The sequence below is a fragment of the Bubalus bubalis genome, chromosome 22 (assembly GCF_019923935.1).
Source record: "Bubalus bubalis isolate 160015118507 breed Murrah chromosome 22, NDDB_SH_1, whole genome shotgun sequence".
Taxonomy (NCBI): domain Eukaryota; kingdom Metazoa; phylum Chordata; class Mammalia; order Artiodactyla; family Bovidae; genus Bubalus; species Bubalus bubalis.
This window is the reverse complement of record NC_059178.1, coordinates 20381375-20404398: the sequence shown is the minus strand read 5'-3', so window position 1 is coordinate 20404398 and position 23024 is coordinate 20381375. Positions and strand designations below refer to the sequence as shown.

The 23024-nt window shown below is 48.4% G+C and overlaps 1 protein-coding gene across 5 annotated transcripts in view; it reads right to left on the bottom strand.

Moving 5' to 3' along the window:
* Positions 1-1535: 1535 nt before the first annotated feature.
* The window catches only part of PPP4R1 (protein phosphatase 4 regulatory subunit 1), a 48648-nt gene continuing 27159 nt past the window's right edge, over positions 1536-23024 (bottom strand). For 3 of the 5 annotated variants that reach the window (XM_025273350.2, XM_025273353.2, XM_044934639.2), the window contains 12 exons: positions 22322-22480; positions 21851-21978; positions 14614-15125; positions 11846-11994; positions 10948-11046; positions 9390-9575; positions 8243-8404; positions 5948-6048; positions 4052-4172; positions 3832-3966; positions 3375-3516; positions 1536-2653 (listed from right to left, as the gene is read on the bottom strand). In XM_025273350.2, coding sequence (XP_025129135.1) covers positions 2490-2653; positions 3375-3516; positions 3832-3966; positions 4052-4172; positions 5948-6048; positions 8243-8404; positions 9390-9575; positions 10948-11046; positions 11846-11994; positions 14614-15125; positions 21851-21978; positions 22322-22480 — 2058 coding nt within the window. In that variant the 3' untranslated portion in view covers positions 1536-2489. The remainder of the gene's footprint in view (positions 2654-3374; positions 3517-3831; positions 3967-4051; positions 4173-5947; positions 6049-8242; positions 8405-9389; positions 9576-10947; positions 11047-11845; positions 11995-14613; positions 15126-21850; positions 21979-22321; positions 22481-23024) is intronic. The other 2 variants (XM_044934641.2, XM_044934640.2) reach the window with 2 other exon arrangements.

Below are 23024 nucleotides of genomic sequence, written 5' to 3'. Positions count from 1 at the left end.
GAGGAGCCGCCCAACACTAAATTCCACCAGCACAGATCCTGTTCATTTCTTGCTGTATAATAGTTTGGGTACTTACCAGACTGTGGTCTCTTTTAGCCTCTGGGGGACCTGGAAGAAGCGCGGAGGCGTCAGTGTCTGAGTCCGCTGGGTTTCACTGCCCCTGGGGGCCAGTGTCCTCCCGTCCTCAGAGCCTCCACCTGCCGCTCCATTCACCCCTAAGGGTGACTAGAGAAAGCCGCGATCAGGAGCTGACGGGCCAACCTCGCCTTCTCTTGAGCGCTGTCCGAGGTGTCCCACGCCGGGAGGCCTTGACCATCACTCAGTGGTGTCCTCCCCTGCCCGCTGTGTGGAGGCACCTGGAATCCAGTTTAGGACCCGATGGTGAGGACATGGCCCAGTGCCACAGGAGGAGCTGGCTGATGCTCTAGCTGACCCTAAATCCAGGTTCTTTACCCCAAAATGGACTGTTACTCTTGCCACTGCTTAAAAAAAAAATGCAGCTACTAGTACAGCGTTGTTCAGTCGCTCAGTCATGTCTGATTCTTTGCCATCACATGGACAGCAGCACGTCAGGCTTCCCTGTCCTTCACCATCTCCCAGAGCTTGCTCAAACTCATGTCCATTGAGTTGGTGATGCCACCCAACCACCTCATCCTCTGTCGTCCCCTTCTCCTCCTGCCTTCAATCTTTCCCAGCATCAGGGTCTTTTCTAATGAGTCAGTTCTCTGCATCAGGTGGCCGATGTATTGGAGCTGCAGTTTCAGCATCAGTCCTTCCAATGAATATTCAGAGTTGATTTCCTTTAGGACTGACTGGTTTGATCTAGTGCAGAATTCTAATTAATTTATGGAACTGAAATGGGAGGGAAGGGACAAAGTGTATCTTTATAGCCTAATAGCAGAGAACATGCATCTCAGAAGCTAGGCTGACATCAAGAGGCCTCACCTCCCTCCATCTCTGCTCGTACACTGACTCACAGGTGCGTTCCCCTAACGCCTGCCCGCCACCCCCATCACTTTTTACTCTGCGGCTCTGCCCTTGTTACCTGCATCACACGTTACCTGTGTGTTTACTTTTTTGTTCGTCTAAGTGAATCTGTCCACACACGTTCCCAGAGCACAAACATCCGGTTATAATGGAGGAGGAGGAACCGGAGGCTCATCTGTAATGACAAGCGCAGGAAGCAGCCTGTGGATCCCTGAGGTCTGAGGTCACAGTGGGCTCACGACACGCCTGGGGAGTCCCCACCAGCCGAGAAGACAGAACCGAAACCACGGGAGTGCCGCAGCCACTTGAGCGAGCATCTCTCACAGCCTTCACAAAGCTTGTCCACGCGGCGTCTCACTTGCCAGACGGGGGGCGGGCAGGCTTCACCATCCCCTCACACGCACAGACCTGGGCTCAGAGGCCTTTCCTGAGAGTGAAGACCCCCCAGGCGGTGGGAGGGTGGGAACCGGGGTGCATACTCGCCCTCGGGGGGAGGCCCCGCTACCAGCCCAGGATGTGCACAAGTTTCAAAGAAGTTACCAAACTAGTTAAAAGACAAATATTTTAATCCAGTTTTCCCATTTTATACTAAAATCATTAATACAGGTCACAAATTGCATTTATTCTAGAAAGCAGTCAGAAGTGTGTCCGTTTCTGTATAGATCTTAGTAATAAATTTTATTTGGACAAGAGAACTTGTGCACAACAGTCCAAGAGCATGATTACAGACTGCGGCCCTCCCCGGGGGCACGGGGTATACAGTATGTGAGACAAGTTGCACCTCAGAGCCGATCATGATCAAGTTAAAAACACCTGACATACAGAATACGTGCTAATAAATTTCCTCCGGGTCATGACCAGCATGAAGAAACCAGGACACAGACGCTCGGCAGACTCTGTGAGTGTGCACAGCAATATGCTGCATTTAAGAGTCACAATCAGCTCCACGTAGTGTTAGCATTGAGCCCTCAGGAGAAATCCAAAAAATATCTCCTCCCCGTTTATGCACGGCTAAACTAGTCACACTTTGGGCTGGACGGGGCGGCGGCCACAGCCCCCGCAGGGCCCTGCCTGCGTGGACACGGCGAGGCCTGGTGCTGGCGGTCTCGGCCCAGCCTGGCTGGCGGTCTCCACCTTCTGGCTGCGCTTCCGTCTCGCGGAGGTGAGATCAACCAGCGGGAAGCAAAGAGGCCTCGGCGTCGCATCCCTTCCGAGGAGAACGCTGGGCAATTCAAGTTTCGTTCAGTCAGGAAGACGGAAGGATTTAAGGCTTCGGTGACAATTATAATCCTCTGAGAAAAGTGTTTTCCCTTCAAGTCAAGACGAGACAACGGCGTTGACTGTACTTTCTCTTGACTCTGAGAATCCCTGGAATCGGGGTAGGCAACTTGCACCTGCAGCCGAGTGTCGCGGGAGGACGGGCCCCGAGGCTGCCCGGCCACGTGTGGGCACCAGCGGGACCTCGGCTCCCCGGGAGCGGGAGGCCCCTGGGACCACGCCAACTAGTAGGTGGAGGAGGCTGTGCTCAGGGCGTCTTCGGAGATCCTGGTGCTGGCCGGGTGGGTGCTGGCGAAGTACTTGACGTCACTGTCGCGGTCCATCTGCAGGGCCATGATGGTCTGCTCCACGGCTTCCTGGTGACAGCTGGCAGAGGTCAGGAAGTGCTCTGGAAACAGGAAGTGCAGACAATCAGAGTTAGCTTTGTTGGATGACCAACAGTGATCCAGACTGACTCATGTTCTATAGAAAAAACCCGAATATAAGAGAATCAAAAATTTACCTTGTTTTTGTAACAGACTAAATCTTGTGAGATCTAATGGCAGCAATGCTAATAAATATATTAAAACTGGTGCTGGTTACAGCCATTACTTGACTTAGGTAGAGGAAAAACTTTTCCAAATACAAACTACCTCCACAAAGAGAACCAGAGTCTTCTCCAAGCATTCAGTGATGAATTCCCAAGGACAAACAGGGAGCAACGTACAGGCCCCTGTGTTCTATTTCAAAGTTTGTCTACGCAAAACTCTACCTGTCCCTGATCACGAATCCAAACGTTCAAGGGACATTTATCAGGCCTTTGGGTGGGGGCAGTCCAACAGCTTGAGACTCGAGGGAGGAGCTTATAATCTGCAGCAAAGCAGACACTAAGGGCACGTCCTCCGCCTGATGCACACGCGCCTCCTGCCCCGACGGTGAGATGGAGGTCAGGTGGGTGCCAAAGGCATGGTCCTCGCTGGATACCCAACTGGCCATACTACTGAGTTCAAAGTATGAAGACAAAGTCATGTGGAACAGGCGGGTCAAAGTTCAGCGTCCCTCTCCTCGCCCCTGACTCGGTGTCAGACTTTCCCACAGCCCCAGCCCTCCCGCTCAGGCCGCTGGCCCACCTTTCTCCAGCAGAGTCTGTCTCAGTGTCTTCGCGAGCAGCACGCGCACATTGGGAACCCTGTCGTTCGCCAAGGTGAGCAGGTGTGGCATCAGCTGCACGGCGAACTGGTCCATGGGCAAGCAGTCGTCCTCGATGACGGTCTGGGGACAGAGACCTGCGTCAGCTGCTGGCTCCATCGACCAGGCCGGAATGTCAGCTCAAGAAGCCCTTCAGAAACCGCTAAAGTGCCTCCGAGTCCTGCGACTACCTTTAAACTAATATCTCAGGCACTCAGGAACTCGACGTGACACAGTAAGTCCCCAGGAGATGCACAGCGGAGGCCTGGCGACATGTTCACCTTCACAGACCCGGGAACTCCAGGCACCAATGGCCGCTACTGGGAGCTCAGGGGACGGGGTGCCCAGATAGCAAAGCTCTGCCCTCAGGGACAGGGCGGGAGTGAAGGGGGCCCTCACCTGGCAGACGAAGACAAAGGCCTGCCGCCCGGACCACCGTGGACAGCGGCCGAAGCTCTCCACCAGCTCCTGGATGAGGTCCGCCCCGAAGGTGGGCGGCGCGGCCCGGTGCAGCTTGCGTACCATCTCGCTGACCTGGGGGGGACACGTGGGTGAGCCACACTGCTGCCCGACCTCACCGAGGCCACTGTTCCAGGGCTGTAATAACGCGACCGCTTACCAGCTTGTAGGAGATCCAGCGCACGGAGGACACCTTGTCCGCACAGAGGTTCAGGGCGATGGGGCGTAGGTAGTCGTACACATCCCGGGGGCTGTACAGCTCTAGGAGCAAGATGAGCTGTCTGCAGAGTGATGAGAGAGACAAAAACATAGTCACAAACCCTCAGCCAGCACGAAAGACGGCTGCTCACCTGCAGCACACGCCGTCCTGGTCGAGTCTGAGAGTGGAACGCATGGCGGGTCACGTGTGCAGTCAGGTAAACAACAAAGTGACGAGATGCCCCATCCAAGGGCACGCAGACCCCGGGAGAGGTGCCCTGCAGACCCTGCCCCAGCCTGGGAAAGTGGAGGAGGCCATGCCCTCGTGAGCAGAAGCCTCAAGCCCCCAACTCCATGGAAAGGCAGCAAAGCCTGTCAGCACCCCACCTGGAAGCTGGCCTGGAAGGCCAGGAGGAGCTTCCTGAGCTGAGACCCCTTGTTGATGCCAAGCAAGAGTCTCGTCCTGCTGGAGTGCGGTGGGGAGCACTGCCCAGATGGAGCACAGATCCAGGCAGCGACACGGCCCCAGGGAGGCTGAGGCCTCCCCAGGACTGAGGCCCAACCAAGGGGGCAGAGGGCCTCCCTTTGCCCTGCACTGGGCAGCCTCCACCACGTAGATGGCAACCCCAGCCCAGGGCTGGGAGGGCTCTGGGTAGAGGAGGCCCCCAGTCCCCACCCTCATCAAAACGCAACAGCAGCCCATGCTGTGTAAAGTGCCCTGGGCACAAAGCTGACATGGAGACACCACCTGATGTGGCACCCGCTGCCTGGACAGACGCCCCACGTCCACACCAGCTGCAGAGGAGGAGGCCGGCAGGACACAGCCCGGGTCAGTGACCCTGGAATGTGCTGAAATAAATACCCCAACCCCACACCCAGGCAAAGGTGTCTTCTGAAAATGCAGGTGATGCCCAGAATCCAGAATATTTAATAAAGACCTCTGACAATGCCCAGTTGAAAAACAAGCAATGGACTTGAAGAGACATCTGTCTAGAGAACAGGTACAAGTGGCCAACAGCATGTGAGAAGGTGAGCATCACTAATCACTGAGGAAACGCACACCAAGACCTACGGTGCTACTCTACACCTGCTGCGAAACTGGCTACAACTGGAAAAAGAGGGAAGCGTGGAGAAATGCCCCCCTAACCCGGGCACACCCATCACTGGTGGGGATGCAAGAGCCGGCACCCACTGTGGAAACAGCCACGCGGTTCCTCGATCAAATGAACACACAATCACTGGATGGCCCAGCACGTCCACCTCAAAAAACTGAAACCACCTCCTATCCATAAGTTCACAGCAGCAGCGCCCGCACCAGCTGAAACACAGAACCCACTCAGGGGAACGGGCCGAACGGTGGTGTGTTCACCAGAGCGGTGCACACGCGTCACAAGGAAGGTGATTCCGACAGCTGCCCCGCGATGAGCACAACAGCACGGCTGTGTGAAGGGGCCGCACACGCGCCGGCGGCCGGCGCAGCGCCCCCTGGAGGAGACGCTCACGAATGCACGGACACGGCGGACTGACTGTGCTGCCGGCGGGCGGAGGGTGGCCGGGCGTCCTTCTCGGATGAAGAGACGCTCTAAACGGGACGGGGGGGACACTGCGCCAGCGGCAAAGGTGCTTGAGTGTGTTTTACCACAATTTTAAAAAACAAAGGTGACAGTCTTAAAAAAAAAATCTGTGAGAACCCACTGCCAGTCAGACCCCACATCACAAGCCACATGAAAAGAGCTGGACACCAGACAGAAATGAGGATCCACGCGGTGACGAGGAAGTAAACCCAGGGCAGGCAGAGGGGGAGCAACACCCCCACCCCCCAAACACCCCAAGGGTTGCTTCAGTCGTGAGGACTCACTCGGCCAGCTCGGCTCGGAAGCGCCAGTTTCTACTGTTGTCAGTCACCAAGAACTCCTGAAGCTGATACAGATACTCTCTTCTTTTGTCGATGTGAAGAAGCTGAAGAAACAAAATAAGCGCGTTCACGAGGACGAGGCAGAGACAGTTTCCCTCACCCGCTGCTGAGCATCTGTAAACCACGCTCCAGGCCTGGAGGAGGACAGACGCCGCCTCCAGCGCTGGCTAAAGCCCACCTCCCCTGATATCGCCACCCACTGTCAGGACGCAGTCTCTGCTGCCTGGCCCAGCGCATGGCCTCCTTTGGCCTCCACTGTGCCCTCCCCCTCCCCGCCCCCACCCCAGGGCCACCCCCGAGGAGGCACCGTGCCCTGCTTGCACATCTGTGCCCAGTGCACGGCACTGTAATGGCACACAGTAGGTGTTCATAAATACTTGAGTGAAAAAAATTAATTTATCCCAGTAACTGTTCTGTAAATATTTGAAAGTAACTTCATAGTCAATGAGGGGCAACCTCTTAAAGGTTGATGAGTCTATTAGTCGTTCAGTTGTGCTTGACTCTTTGAGACCCCATGGACTGTAGCCCACCAGGCTCCTCTGTCCATGGGATTCTCCAGGCAAGAATATTGGAGTGGGTTGTCATGCCCTCCTCCAGGGGACCTTCCTGACCCAGGGATCAAACCTGGGTCTCCTCCACTGCAGGCAGATTCTTTACCATCTGAGCCACAAAGAAACAGTCTAAGCTTAAACTCAGTATTCTGACTCTCTAGCTTCACGGAGTACATTCTAACGACAATGTGCTGAAGGAAGTCCTGACCACTATGTGGCTGGTTTCATGTTGACTTATTATTGGAGCAATTCTGAAACTTTTTCATTTGCTCAACTAAATTAGCAAATAACTAAATATGGTAATGATGCTAAAAACCAGAGCTTTTACCACAAGAAAAAGTGTGAAGAAAGGAGAGGAAATGGTATTGGACTGGAACTGAAGACACCATATAAACTAAATGCCTTTTCAAACCCCCTCCCCAAGCTCTTGTCCCCTGAGAACGAGGGCCTGGAGCTCAGCTCCAGATGCCCAGGCTCCCCAGAAAGGACCAGGGCTGCTGGGTAGACAAGAGAAGCCGGGCCTGAAAGTGAGACATGCCTGGACATGAGGGGCAGAAAGGACACAGGAGGTGGCTTCAAGGGCTCTCAGTTGCCAAATTTATGCTTCAAATAAACAACAGAAATGGATTATGTTACACAGAATAAAAAGGTAATTCCAGAGCCCACACTGATACTATTAAAAAAAAAAAAAACTTCCAAAAAGCAGAGGAAGAGAAGAAAAAGGTTATCTTTACAGGAGATACTAGTAAATACAGAAAGAGTTACAAAAATAGAACACTGGTATTTTACAATCCACACAGTCATAAGTGATTCAGGGGGGAGCTGAGTATAGACGCACCAGTGCAGAAGCAGCGGGGAGAGACGCTCAGAGCCTGAACGCACCGCCCACTGAGGAGGTGCCGACCCATGACCAGGAGCCTGGACTCAGCGCCACCGGGGCCCCAGGAGCCCACACCGTGTTACCCGAGAGGAGACCCGGGACCCACGCAGAGAGGCTGTGCCCCTGCACGCGCCACCTGTGAAACTGAATCTGACTAGTTGAGAGCGCTCAGACATTTCAAATTGGGGACATTCAGCAAGATCACCAGCCCAGTCTCTTCAAACAGGCCCAGGCCACTGAAGGTGGGCGTCAGGGAGGCTGATCTGAAAAGACACTTCAATTCAACGTGTGATTCCCCACTGGGGTCTGAGTCGAGGGGACAATCCGGGACAGTCTGAGAAACTGTGATTATAATTCTCCTGCACCTCAGACTTAGGACTATGGTAGCTGCCCAGGGCTAAACCATTTATGGTCAGTGCTCTCCTACTGGAGACCACAGTCCACATCAGAGGGTGAGGACAAGGGGACCTCTTGGAGTTCCCACACACCACAGAAGGCTGAACGTCTATGGGATTTTCTGTGTGTTCAGTTCGGTAATGTTTGAGAAAAAAAATGTACTAATGTTTGTAACCATGATCTAACATCATTTCCAAAGGAAACTCAGCGTGATTTTTAAATTAAACACTAAAGTGACACCAGCAAAACTGATCAGAATGGGACTATTTTCTCAGTCACCTTTTGCCATCAAGCTCATGGCGACATTTCTCACGGAACACACGGGAACCTATCTTGATGGCAGCGTGGAGTCAAAACTCTAAATCTACAGTGGAAGTCCAGTGTTTTAATGTAAAAGGACTTAAAAGTTACCTTCAGAAAGTCGTGCAAGTGCTTCAGGACACCTATCCTGACTTCATCTAGGTCTTTTAAAAATCCATTAAAAATTGGGACCAGGTCTGCAGCTGTGAGCTGGTCTCCCAGGATGACGGCGAGCTCGTGGATGGAGAAGGCTAACGTTCTTCGAACCTTCCACTGCACAAGTGAAGACAACGGCATTAGTGAGCTGAATACAAAGTCCTGGTGCTTTAGCGTCTGGACAATACACGAAGGCTAATTTATATCTGAACAGTGTTATTAACCTCAAGTGAAATCAAAATAAAATAGTAATAATAGATACCCAGTTTAAAATGCTCACTTTCTATCAAAAACTGGCAGAATAACATCAAGTCCCTCAGAGTATGTATCATTCCCCCTTTCACTGAGGAAGGAAAACAATGCTTGGCGAGCTCAGTGGAGGGGGCCCGACTTCCTGGTGTCCCCCTCCTGACTCCACACGGTCTACCCTGAATTAAAAACAACCCCAAAACATATTCTTAAGGAACTGGCCATTAAAGAAATACAAGATTGGGGAAATCTCTTGAAGGCAGCCCTGGAAAAGAACCACTGAACAGGAATGCCCTGCTTTTACAGGCAACTTTATGTCAAAAACTTATTTCTCTTCATGTGACCTTAATTTAAAAATTTACTTTGTTATTTTGCTTAAAACTTTACTTGCTGAGAAGCTGGTTAGGACAAGGGGTTTATCCCCATTCCCAAACACCAGGACCTCTTCCTGAGATGGAACGCCGTGCCCACAGCGATGTGCCCCACGGAGGGGGACGGGGTGCTCGGAGGGGCCCCCGCCCCGCTCAGAGCTGTCCCCTCACTGTCACGACAGCCACGAGAGGCCGGGGACAAAGGCGGAGAACCGCTCAGACGGGGCCACCAGCCTCTGCTACTGTTTCTGCGGGAAGGGCCTCACTTTCTTAAGAATTAATCTGCACATGTATTTCAGACCACAGTGCCAGCACCTCTGTGAGTTGGGGATGTCGGCAGTTCAAATGGGAGTCGGATTTTAGGGGTTTAGTCCAAAAGAAGGCGCGATGTGCGAGTGGAGGGAGGAGCCTGGACCTGCAGGGAGACCCTCTGCATGCAGCCCCGCGCCCTGGCCCCCAGGTTCGGCCGGCGGACCCCACACCTGCATGTCCGAGGCCAGCGTCTCGTAGGTCTCGCGCAGGCAGTGCCAGTTCTGGCGGCCAAGCGTCAGCGCCACGCCCGGCAGGCTGTAGGCGCAGTGCTTGGCAATCTCGGTGTCCACAGTCTGAGCCCGCGAGGGGTCGGTCATAGACAGGTACTGGTCGAGCAGGGCCTGGGGCACCACATCCTAAACGAGACAGGGTGAGACTTTGTAGATTAGGTACGCTTATGTTAAATATCTGGATTTAACGCAGCATCTCATACAGCAGGAAAAAACCTGTCTCCACGTCTCTAATAACTGAAAGAGATAAGAAAACACGCAAAGGGAAATACATGTATCAATGAATAAAAGTACCTCTAGGATAAAGACGACAAACAAGACCTTAAAACAGAAAACAGCTTAGACGACGATGAGAACTGTTCACTAAATTTACAAGACACCAGAAACAAGAGCAGGTGGTTCAGTGCTGGCAGAGATTACAGAGTCTGGAGTGACCCAGAGACCCAGGGGAAACGGCCTGCTCCTGAGCCATCACCAGCCAGCATCTTAAAACCACCACCACCACCTCCAGAGGGGAGTGTTAGCAATTATGGAATTGCTTGAAGTGTGGAAGCAATTGGAAACTTGAAGTGTGCACACCTCTAACAACTTGTATGAATGATCTTGGGTGATACAACTTTGCAAGGAGCTATAAGATAAAGGCACAACTGCTGCCTTGGGTGAAAAACCAAGTGGGTGCTGGAGATAACTGTGAAGGAAGCTCAGTTCTGAACTTTGTAAACCTATTCTCTATTTTTAAAAAATAAAGTGGAAATTCATGGAACCAATGAGACAGTCTGTATGTACTGGCTTGGAAAGTGTGCTTTAAAACACTGTGAATGTGGACTCCATTTTTAATCAACAGAACAAACAAAAATCAAGGATTTGCCCCCTCTGGCCCAGGCACCATCATGATGCATGGGCTTCACCTGTAATGTCATTGCACTCTGCACACCCGCCACAGCCCTGCCCACATTGGGGGGCGGGGGGGTTGTTGTGCTGGGGTTGGGGCGGAGGTGGATCTGTGTTCCTGTGCAAAGAGCTCTAAGACATGATGTTTTTAAAACGAAAAGAAATAAAGGCACCACCACACCCCAGCGGTCCCACACTTGAAGCCTCTGCTGCAGGTCACCCTGTGGCCGACGGCACCTCATGGCGGCTCTGGCCCCGTTCTCTCTGAAACCCAGCTCCACCTTATAAGCCACACAACCCAGGCATGAAGACCAGGCATGAAAGCCTGTCTGTCTCTGAAAGACAAAGATGTGCACACATGTGCTCACGTGCCCGCAGACACACTCTGAGGAAACACGGAAGGAGGGTGGCTGTGGTCACCCTGGGGGGAAGGGGTCATGGTGTGAGAAAGGAAAGGTCTCTACTTGTCCTCCACTCCATTGCTTGAATCTTCTCATCAAAAATATGACACACAAGCACTCCTTTCCAAAACAGTATCAGAAGGGCCAAATTCGGGGAGAAGTGGGTTGAAAAGTGGAGTGAAAGTAACATGCTTGGGGTCACTGACCTGGACTTTAGCTCTCCTTTCCTCATCGGGGCTGAAGCCACTGCAGGTGCCCGCGTCCGAGTCATTGTGAATGCAGTGGAGGGCCGAGTCCATGGCCTGCTGGGAGAAAAGTCACTGAGACAGCCACCCCTGTCAGGCAGCTCCCTGCTCTTCCACCATCTAAGCTGCTCACCTTTCACGACCTCCAAGACAGGAATGCATATAAAGTCTTCATGCTTTTCAACATTTATAAACAGATGTAAGACCTCCTAAGAGTTCTCCTGCCTCAAGTCAAACTTGCAGAATAGGCTACTTAAGGTTTAAAAATAAATTCCGGAAGAAATGTAATTGAAAAGCAAATTCAGAAGTAATTTTGAAAAGGCCCAAGTATCTAAAATTAGCAATCAATAAAAACAGTACTTAGACGTCCTACAGTCGACTCTTCTACGGTATGTCATATGCAGTTTTTCTTCTACTGTTTCTATTCCTGGCTATTTCTAATTTCACAAATACACCTTTTTTTCTTGTCACAGATGACACAGCAGCATGGGGAAAGCCAGTGCAGGACACAGGCTGGGGGCCAGCACAGCCCACGCCCACTCCTGGCCTCAAGTCCTGATCTTCGCTCAACACCATGCTCGCTGCAGGGAGAGGCCGGTCAGAGACCCAGCACCTCTCCAGAAAGACACGGGAGGAGTTCATCACCCCAACAGAGGGCTCTGCCCCCTGCGGTGCGATCACCTGGGCTGCGGTGGGCAGGTGGGGAGGACGGACCAACTGCTAACTCCAAGCACCAGCCGTGACCCTCGGGTGTCACAGAGATGGCACGCGGTGACTTTATGAAGAAGGGGGGCACTAAGTGGCCAGGATGAGCCCCATGGCCACCCGAGAACATGTGCCTGCCCCGCGGCACCCTCACCTCCTCACTGATCAAAGGCCCTGCGGCGTCATGGTCGAGGCGGCAGCTGGGGAGCTCGTCCTGGGGGGCCCTCCGGGCGGCCTCGCCAGCCTCGTCACCGGCGTCCAGGCTGGAGGCGCGCAGGGCAGCAGCCAAGACATCCACCTGCGCTGTGGGCGGAAGGACAGCTGTGAGCAGGGCCGCTGCGCGGGACTCCCCCTGCGCGGACGCTGTTATGGGCTCAACGAGGTGCAGTGTTCTGGGGACACTACCCTCGAGAAGCTGAAGAGACCACTACTGTGGTCAGTCATTAGTTTTCCCAGGGAAGAAGTAGAAAACTAATACGCTTTCATGAGATTAAAGTGCTTACCCACTACTGTGCATTATTCTGCGTTAGTATGAGAAGAGGTGCTATCTAGTCAATTTCAAGGTCAGTGAACTATGTTTTGGGGACCATGAGCGGGACTGGCTTACTTACTAAGCCACCTTAGCAGGAGAGCAGTCACACAGACCCTGCCAACATAAAACACGGGAATTACAAAGACGTCTGTGGCAGTCACATTTAAACATCTCACATCTTACTCTGGATTATTTCTATTTTCCTCTAATTTTTTTAAGTGGAATCAGTGACTTGCCCCAAACACAGGGATCCCAAACAAGCACTGTCTTGCTCTCAGGAAAGCAAAACAACAGATGGCCAAGCAGCAGTGCTCAAGTCTGACACATAGCATTGTCTACAACTTTTGAGTTACATCTTCTGTATAAAAGTTGTTGAAAGCGAAGATAAGCATTCTTCCTCCTCTGCCCCTAACAAATGAGGAATTTAGCAAAAAAAAAAAAAAAAAAAAAAAATTTTGTTTAGCATTAATTCAAGTAATAATCCACTTGGATGCTCAAAACATAGGAATTTATAAAGTTTAACTGCAAATTTACTTAGTACAAAGATGAGAAAGCGGGCTCCTGCTCTACTTAAAGATGATTAAAAAGCAATCAGCATTTTTTAAGATAGCCTATTACCATGCTACAGCATTTATAAAATTTACTATAAAGTTTCCTATGAGTAACTGGCAGCAGAGACACAGGAAATGTACAGGATGACGCGCTGACTGAACACATTACACTGAGGTGTCCAATCGTGAAAGCTTACTCGTGGACTGTATCCCCACTCTTCCGGGAATCTCAGCGGCTATCTGTACTAATCCTTTAGTCACTTCTGCTCCCCTTTTAGAATCCTCTGAGTTCCCACAAGGAAACCACTGCAGCAATAAAGGAGGCCGACTGTCCGGTCCATGCTCTGGACTGGGCAAGTGCTCTGTCCCCGGTAGACACGGCGGGGGGGGGCGGGGGGGGGGGGGGTCTGTGTCCCTGACCCCCGATGACCTGTCCCGGGAAGCCTTTCACAGAGCATACCTCACACAGGCAGCCTGCTCCGCAGGGCGCTCTGCACACGCCTGCTAGTCAGCCAATTCTCTAACACCTAATAAACATTAATGGGAATATCGAATATGCTACTTTAAATGCTTTTTAAACAAATACGCTAGAAGTAATCTGTGTAGTTTGCTTTTTGAAAAGAGCTACACGGACATATGAGTTTCATATGTGTGTTTCCCATCGTCAAACAGTGACTAACACTGTTTGACTTAAAATTTACAGCCTGTAATTGAGATTTTGGTACCAATACTATATTACGATTTAATTATTTCTCTAATTCAGCTGTTAAACCTGCTACAATTTAAATGTGTCATGCCATTCTTTCTGTCCGCAATGCTGATGTTTGATAACATAGTCATTTATCGACTAAATCATCCAGCGTCCCTTACCGAGCACCTTGCATGTGCCAGGTGCGTCTTCCAGACAGTGACCATATAGTGACGACAGACGCCAAAGCCCAACGAAGAAAACTGCTGACCTCACCTCCACTGGTGAAATTTCCCAAGTTTAAATGTAACTAGATTTTGTGTGTTTAGAAGGACACTGAAGGTATGGCTCTGTCTGCTGCAGGGATCTGCTAACACTGAGCAAACGGACAATTTACAAAGGACAGAGAAGTCCACAGAAGATCTGGAGACTTGAAGTTTGGGGATTTTTCAAAACTGCTTTCTGTTTTACGGTGACATTCCAGATTGCCCTGATGATGCTCTGATGTCACTGGCGTCAGATGCCCACGCTCAGACCGTAAACCACCCCCGGCACCCACCCCCGGAGTGGGGTGGCCTGGGCCCTCTCCCCACACCCCTATTCCACCATGTGAGAGCAGCTTGCTATTTTTACACAGTCACACACAGCGACCTTCAAGGCTGCCTTTCACAATGGCAGAACCCAGGTGACACATGTGTAACCCACTGGGAACAAGGGCTGAACTGGGGCACGAAGACACCAGGGGGACCCTCACCAATGAGCACCGCATCCTGCTTCACAGGAAGACGGGCATCTCATCCCCGCTAACAGGTCATGGGCCTTCCTACACAGTCCTCCTTATGTAAAACAAAGCACTGTCTATTGAGACCCAGGGCAGATGAGCAGAGGCAGGACTCGAGGTTTAACCTGTAGACCAGTGAGTGCGTGTGAACACATCAGAGCCATCTGTGAACCAGGACACTGGAACCTGCTACACTTAGACAATGACAAGGTCCTCTAAAATTTACTCCCTAAAATGCAGACCAATCATACTCAAGATAAGAATGCATGATGACAATGGTTGATAGCAATTTTTAAAAGGTAATCTTTCTGGCAGAAAAAAATCAGAAAGTAACATTTCATCAGAACAAAGAACCGACTCCCTCCCATACCTTTCACATCGGGGTCGTCAATGTGTGGCTCCAGGTTTTCTATCATCTCCTCCAGCTCCTTCCTGGTGGCCATGGTGATGCTGGCGGAGCCGGGGGCGGGCACTTCAGGCTCCACATCCAGCCCCTGTGGGCCGGGCTCGCTCCCGGAGCCCTGCTGCAGCTCCACGTCCAGGTCTATCTCGGGGAGAGGAGTCCTCCAGAAGTGGAAGGAGTTGTACAGCTCCTGGTCCAAGGGAGCTGAGTCCTGTGCACCGGTGCCCGCCTCTGGCTGGGATGCTAACCCGCAGGCGCAGAGCTCTCGCTCCTCCTCACTGCCAGCCGCGTCTGGGGGAGGCTCTGGGGACGACCGGAGAGGTGAGGAGCTCTCCGCGGGAGCGCTCAGTTCACCCGGCGGCTGCCTCAGGCTCTCAGCACCGTCCGCCAGCGTCTCTTCCAGGTGGACGCTGGAATCGCCCCCAGTGGGCCTGGCCTCTATGTCCTCTGGAGCATCTGCACCCCTGATCTTTTCACTGCTTCATTTGGGAAAAAGAGAGTCAAAGTATCAAGATAATTCCTGAAGAGAACCAATAAAAGACACTACTTAAAGCTTTTAGAGTTAAAATTAAATATTAAAGATTTTTATTTTTAAAAATATTAACTTTAAACATTAAATATTAAAGATTACAAATTATCCATACAAATTCAGCAGTTTGTGTATATCACTGATGATGCTTCTTTTTCTATCAGGTGTTCTGTGTTCAGAGAAGCAAACATCAGTTAAGTCTAGATATTAAACTACCAGGTATTAGTTGGAGAAGATAATTAAGAACTCTGTGATGATACAATACCATGCTAATTTCAATAATAAAGAAACTAAAAAGGAACAGTAGGAAGATAAATTCCCACAGGGCATTTTAAGCTAAATACATCTTTTAAATTATCTGATTTTTAGGATTATAGTATTGTCACTGTGTTCCAGTGACATACTGACAAGCTGAGAATGAAAGCCGCCTTGCCCACACTGAAAAGAAACAAACCCCTCCCTGCAGCACTAGAAAAGATCCTTATTTACTGTCTTACAAAATACATTCAAGTTCACTTAAGTGTAAATACAGTTAATTCTACTTCTGCACTTTCAGCTCTACTCCCAGATGTTTCCCCCAAATAGGAGTCATGACCTAATTGGTAGAGAGATGGTACAAGCCACTAAACGTAAAGCTTACTAGTCACTACATCCATCACTGGAACTAAGTTTATCCCCTAAAGTTTATTTGACTCAATTACATTTAACAAACGTGTACTGAGCACCTACTAGGAGCCAGGAGGTGACATTGTACTGAGGATCTGTGTGTGAATGAGACTCAGGTCCTGCTCCTGAGGTTGTAATTAGAGGCAAAGAGCAACAGAGCAGGTGACCACCGTCAAAGCAGTGCACACAGAAGCATACCTATGATCACAGGAGGCGGGGATGGGAGGAAAGCTTCAGTCGAAACAACAGGAATTGTGTCTGAAGAACCAGACACAAGGGAAGGCTTGAGGGGAAGCGAGCTCAGACAGATGTGCGAAGGCAGGAGCGACAGAAGAGGGGCAGCGCTTTCATAAAACAGAAATGCGAGTGTGATGGCTGAGAGAGGAGATGCTGCCGTCTGCATGGGCCGAGTTGGGATCTACATGCAGTTCTGGGTGGTGACGCCCTGGGAGAGTGGTCAGACCCTGAGCCAGACCAGAGGGGACTCAGGAGGATGAGTGTGGGCTGGGCCTGTGTGTCCACACGCCAGGCGTGCAGAGTAACCAAGAGTGCGGCATTCCTCTCGTACAAGAGTGCGTGAGGTGCAGGGAGAAAGGTCTAAAGAGATGAAGAACTGGAGATGCAGGAGGCTGATGGAATAGCTGGCAAAGCCACGTCTTTCTCGGGATGACAAGACATGGGCTGAGAACACAGGCGGGCAGATGAGACAGGTGATGAGACACCTCTCTCTAAGAACCATGACAGGGAGGTGAGGATGGACACGTCAGGTGAGTGTGCGGGGAAAATTAAAGGTGCTCCCCTGAAACTCACACCCTTGAATATACGAATAAAAGACATTACACAGGAGGCTCCCCGGCCTGCGCCCTGGCAGGTGATGGCACCACCTACGTGATACCCTGGCCACCATGCGTGGTCTTGGGAGGTCACCACTTCCCGGATTAGGTTTTGTCTTGTAGGAATCTTTACACTGTTTTCAGAAACTATTTTCTGAAAACAGCATGATTATTTTACAAAGCTGTTTTAGATACAAACATTTTAAAAAGTCATCTGAAAACAGACCACACAGTGATAGCATTTAAAATTCTGGTGCTTCTCCTCCTTTCTGATAAACCATAAACCAGGCCACGTGCACATGCAAGCCGTGCGAGAGCGCGAGTCTCGCCCTGCACGCACGCTGCGGGCTCCACGTGCACACCCTGCTCATAAGGCGAGGGGCTGGCTGCGAGGTCTACAGCACCTGGAGCTCCCCACCAGTCCTCCAAGCCAGTGCTCCTGTGTGTAACAAACGTCCTCCATGTGCGTATGAATTGCATGACGTTTTTCCAACCATCTTCTCTATTAAAGATATTTTTTCTTTTGTTTTAAAAAATGATTGGGATAATTGGTAATATTTGAATGAAATCTCTAGATGACAGTATTGTATCTATTTTAACTTTTCAATTGTGGTAATGAGACTGTGGTTATGTGTTCACGTCTGTGTGTTTTGAGGAAATACAGAGTGAAATATTTAAGAAAGAATATCATGTCTAAAACTTATCTCAAATAACTCAGAAAAATAATAAAGCAACTATGGTAAAATCTTAACATTTGAAGAAATCTAGAAGAAGGGTTTATGGGATTCTCTGTACTATTTTACAGCTTTTTTGATATTATGCAAACTAAATTTTAAAAATCAAAGCAACAGAATGTTGCTTGGTGGGGGTGGGGAGCAAATGACTGAAACTTCAGACGTCATCTGTTATTTGAAGAACTTAATAAATTTCCATTTAAAATTCACAAACAGAACCCAATTCAAAGCCAATTAGTTTGGAAAACTATTCCAAGGGCCTGAAGCTCCTTTATCACTGCCTCATCTTGGCATTAAAGTTACATTTTAACATTCTCAGGAGGAAAAGCAGAGTCACCAGCCAAGTCACTCTATCTGCTAATGAAAAATTACTAATCTGTCCTGACTTCAAACTCCTGCTACAGTTTTCGAGAGAAAAACATCTTCCCTCACATCAAATTCTGCAAATTATTAAATTCTGTATGAATACCAGTTGCTTCAAACTGTCAAAAATATAAATTCTCTAAATATGCTTTTTCCTGAAGCTGAGTAATAACCAGTGCACCATCAAGCTGCTGAAGATGGTCAGGATTCTGACCTTCCTAACAGTCTTGCAAACACCGCCATACGTGCAAACGCCGCCATACGTGCAAACGCCGTTCAGAGAAAGGAGAGGGGTTGGCACAGTGAGCAGAGCACCCAGCTCCTCGGTGCCAGAGGGTCAGCCAGGAATGCGTCTCCACCAGCACCCACGTCCCCTCGGCATCTACACTGGCTGACAGTTAACATCCTTAGGGTCCAGGTGAGCCAAGACCCTGGCCTAGGAAAGTGACTGGGGAACCGCTGGTCCCAGAAGCGCATGGGCATGCGGGGCAACAGCAGACACGGACTCCACGTGCTCACTTAATGGAGTCTCAACATCAGTGAAATACTCCCAGATTTAAACCAATAACAATCAATTTTACTTACACAAAGTTAGCTTTACACTAAAGGGACAAAGACTACCAAAAATGATTCAGTTACTTAAGGCTTTTGGGATAAAATCCATTACTTTCTTACATTAACTCATTTGAGATTTATCACGTGCTGAGCGCATGCCAGGGCTGGTAATGGTGTGAGAACACAAGATAAACCCAGGCTACCACGAAGGGGACCTGCAGTCTGTGGATGTTGTGTGCGAGCACAGGATGAGTAGACAGGCCCACATCGGCGCTTGTTCTCCAGCGCTCATGACAGACAGGATGCAAACGCTCTGGGTTTCCTCCAAGACACTGAGGTCGTCCATCCAGACAGCTCTCTGTTAAATGAGGTGTGGGCAGAAGAGGATGGCATCCCAGACAGGAAGAGGGAGACCCAAAAGGCAGCAGCATGTGCAGAGAGTAATGTGATATTAATAGCTGGTTTAGCTAAATGGAAGACGGGGTGCTCATTTCAGATAACAGTGCAAATCTCAACACTTAACCACTCTGGAAGCACCTTTCTCAACACCTTCAAAGAAGCCCGATCCAGGGAGAGTGAGAGAGAAACCTGGCATTTTATAAAGTCAGAGGTTTATAATCAATACATGCTTCAAAGAGTAGTAAGTGATATTAAGTATCTCCAGGATCAGATGAAACAATACAAATGAAATAAACAGCAGTGGAAATATATTGCCAAAAACTTGTTTTGTAAGACATCTGCTTGAGAAATCTGAATTCTAGGAAACTCAGAGGACCCTGAGAACAAGAACCAAGTCCTGTGTATCTGGCTACAGTCACTGGTTCATAGTAGGTGTTCAATTAAGTTTTGCAAAATCAACCAATCAACCAACCTTAAAAAGCAAAACTAGACTTAGGGCAGCTCAACACGTATTTAAGAGTGGGCCATCCAGCTAATGGCTCTGAGATGAATAATATATGGAACTACAAGACGGCTTTTACAATATCTAACAGAACTCTTAGCAGCCAGGAACTGCCTCCTCCCTCCACCAACGTCATTAACACGAGTCAACCAAGTCTAAAAATATAGCAAAAGTCCAATGCTACAATAGCACTGACCCGACACTAAGACAGACCTCATGACAATGGAAGGGGAGTTAAGATTTGTAGCCAAAAGATATCTAACAGTCTTTAAACGGCTCTTCCAACAAGATCCTATAGAGGCAGTCCAGCAAGATCACCAGCCATGTTTGGCCACACCAATGTTTTTGTCAATAAAGTTTTATTGGAACACAGTTGAGCCCACACACCACGGACTGTCTGCAAAGACAAGGTGAGTAGTTCTGAAAGAGACTTAAAGTATTTACTGCAGGTCTTTTACGGGAAATCTACTCATCCCTGTCCTAGACGATTCTCTGTAAATTCACATTATCACTTCCTAGACTCTTTCCAGATTCATAAATAAATAAAAGCTACGCAACAATCTTTATACAATTAGTGCCACTAGCGAAAAGGTTGCTGATGTTAACACTGAGGAGTAGAAAACCCCCACCGCCCATCATCACTGAAAAACGTCCTGCAGCAATGGTTTTCAAAAGAAGTGACTTTCCTTGCTAGGAAGACAGCTTTAGCGTGATTTTTCTTCCTTCACAGAGAACAGTACCTTGGGTTTGTTTGACTATTTAGCAGGACAGGAGGAGAACGGGCAAAAAGGTAGAACAAGGCAGCAGAGAAGAAAGGAAGGAGTGCCAAGTCACAACATCAAGAGAGGAAATGCCACAGAACCAAGACCTACAGAAGAAAATGACCATTAGCATCGTGACAAGGGGGACGGGTGCCCAGGGAACTCGGCCCAAGGGCACACCTGTCAGAGTCTGTGTGTGCTTCCCGTGCACTAAGTTAAGTTAGGTCTGGGCTGTTTTCCCCCAAGGATATACTAAATCATAAAAACTAAAACTCAATTTAAAATTAAATGCAAAAAAAAAAAAAAATTTTTTTTAAGTAAAAATCAGAGGTGTCCTCTAAGCTTTAAAATTTGGTTGCCTTATTGTTGTCATTCAATCTCCAAGTCATGTCTGACTCTTTTCCACCCCATGGACTGCAGCATGCCAGGCTCTTCCCTGTCCTTCATCAACTCCCGGAGTTTGTTCAAACTCATGTCCATTGAGTTGGTGATGCCAGCCAACCGTCTCATCCTGTCGTCCCTTTCTCCTCCTGCCTTCAGTCTTTCCCAGCATCAGGGTCTTTTCCATTCAGTCAGCTGTTTGCATCAGGTGGCCAAAGTACTGGAGTTTCAGCTTCAGCATCAGTTGTTTCAATGAATATTCAGGGTTGATTTCCTTTAAGATTGACTGCTTTGATCTCCTTGCTGTCCAAGGGACTCTCAAGAGTCTTCTCCAGCATGACCACTTGAAACCATCAGTTCGGTGCTCAGCCTTCTTTAGGGTCCAACTCTCACATCCATACATGACTACTGGAAAAACCATAGCTCTGACTATATGGACCTTTGTCAGTAAAGTGGTGGTCTCTGCTTTTTAATATGCTGTCTAGATTTATCAAAACTTTTGCTTCCAAGGAGCAAACGTCTTTTAATTTCATGGCTGCAGTCACCGTTTGCAGTGATTTTAGAGCCCAAGAAAATAAAATCTGCCACTGTTTCTACTTTTTCCCTTTTATTTGCCATGAAGTGATGAGACCAGATGCCATGATCTTAGTTTTTTGTCTTATTAAATGCTCTTAAAAGTTGATATTTCAGTTAATAAGTACACCGGTGGTGCGTGGTTTAGTGGCTGAGTCATGTCTGACTCATGTGATCCCATGGACTGTAGCCTACCAGACTGCTTGTCTATGGGATTCTCCAGGCAAGAATACTGGAGTGGGTTGCCATTTCCTTCTCCAGAGAATCTTTCCCAACCCAGGAATCGAACCCAGGTCTCCTGCATTGCAGGCAGATTCTTTACTGACTGAGCTATAAGGGAAGCCCCAGTAAGTACACCAACTTAGAGCTAATCATTAAAATATTTCCCCCTCAATTGACAAATAATTATGATTACTGACATAATCATTATTCTGCAGAGAATTGAAGATCCAAAAGGAAATTGACTAAAGAGGAAAATAATGGTAAGAAACTGACTTTAGAGTAACACATACTCCTAAATTAGGTTTTACTCCTTGAAAAACCAAACCCTTTAAATTGTATAACCATTACTTTATATTCTTTGTTAAGTGTTAACAGATGGTTTACTAGGTAAATTAATTATTAAATAAACTTACTCAACAATTATCGACTCTATCACGACAGCTTTCTATGTGCCCAGCACCGAGCTAGATGTTTACATGCATCTTCATCTTCTCATTTCAATACACAATTAACCAAAGAGATGCTTAACAAATGCATTTAAAATAAAATTCTATAAAAAATATTTACCAAATTTTATAATGAAGAGAAATAATAAACTCTCCAAAAAGAACATAATAAAAGTAGTGAAAATGAAAAAATTGCTCACAAGCAGTAAAACTTGAAAGCAAAGTTTTTAAAGATCTTACCTATTTTTGTCCTCTACTGATGTATCTTCTGAGCTTTTGTTTTCTTCTTTAAAATACTGGCCCGAGCTAGATGGATTAGCGAACGTAGATATGAAAGGTCCCAGAGACTGGAAAGCTGCTTGCCGAACCTACGGAGGGAAGAAAGGACATGAGCAGACCCTTAGTCTGTCCTCAGCTAGGAGTTACAATTCCCCTTCAGTCATTTTCTCCTTTTCACTTTTAAGCTTTTTAATCTTGGCTTGAATATCCAAACTGTGAGGATGTGAATATGAGGCCCTACAAAATATTTGCATGGAATCGAAATTTTGTCCGGTTTAAAAAAAACAAAAGTTAATATAGTAGTCCATTGTCTACTCCCAGAAGTATCAGCAGTAACATAACTGATAAATTATTTCTTAAATTATGGGATTAAAATCATATTTTCTATAACATGCACTGTTTTACAAAAATGATAATTAAACAAAGCCCTACCCAACGTGAAGGATCACTGATCAAATTAATAAAGAGCGCTGACAGTTTAGTCCGTCGAATCTCTTGACACGTGGCACATGAAACAGCCATGAAGCACTCCGCGCAGGCCTTGCGGACGCCCCACACGTTGTCCGAGCAGAGCTGGAAAAACCTGGGCAGCTGGGCGAGAGGGGCCCCGGTTGTTAGGCAGACACACGCAGGTTTCCGTTGTTACTTTTACTTCATTTCTCACTTTCCCAGCATTTAAAACATTAGCTTAACAAAATTTAGAAGGCTCATTTAATATTAGCTATTAGTAGCTTTAAATAAATCACACCCAATTCATTCCACTATGACTATGGAAAAGCAAAGATACTCCTGACAAATACAGCTCAAGTTTGTACTTAATGACTCTCTGCATAATAGGTGGTTTCCAAAACTCTTCGAGCACATTAACTTGTACTTTAAGCCCTTACATCCCATGAACTAACCATTTAAAAATCACCTGCTGTAAATCTAATTGGTCACTAAAATACTCTAGGATTGCAATAAAATGAAAGATTCATTTGAATAAATAAGAACTGATTTTATAGAAATGGGAGTTAAAAAGGGATTGATGGTTCTTAACACATCTGCACTTTTAACAAACTGTCCTTAAACACAACACAATACAAACACCCAGGTTACAGAAACTTAAACTCTCAAAGTCATACTATCTTTCTGG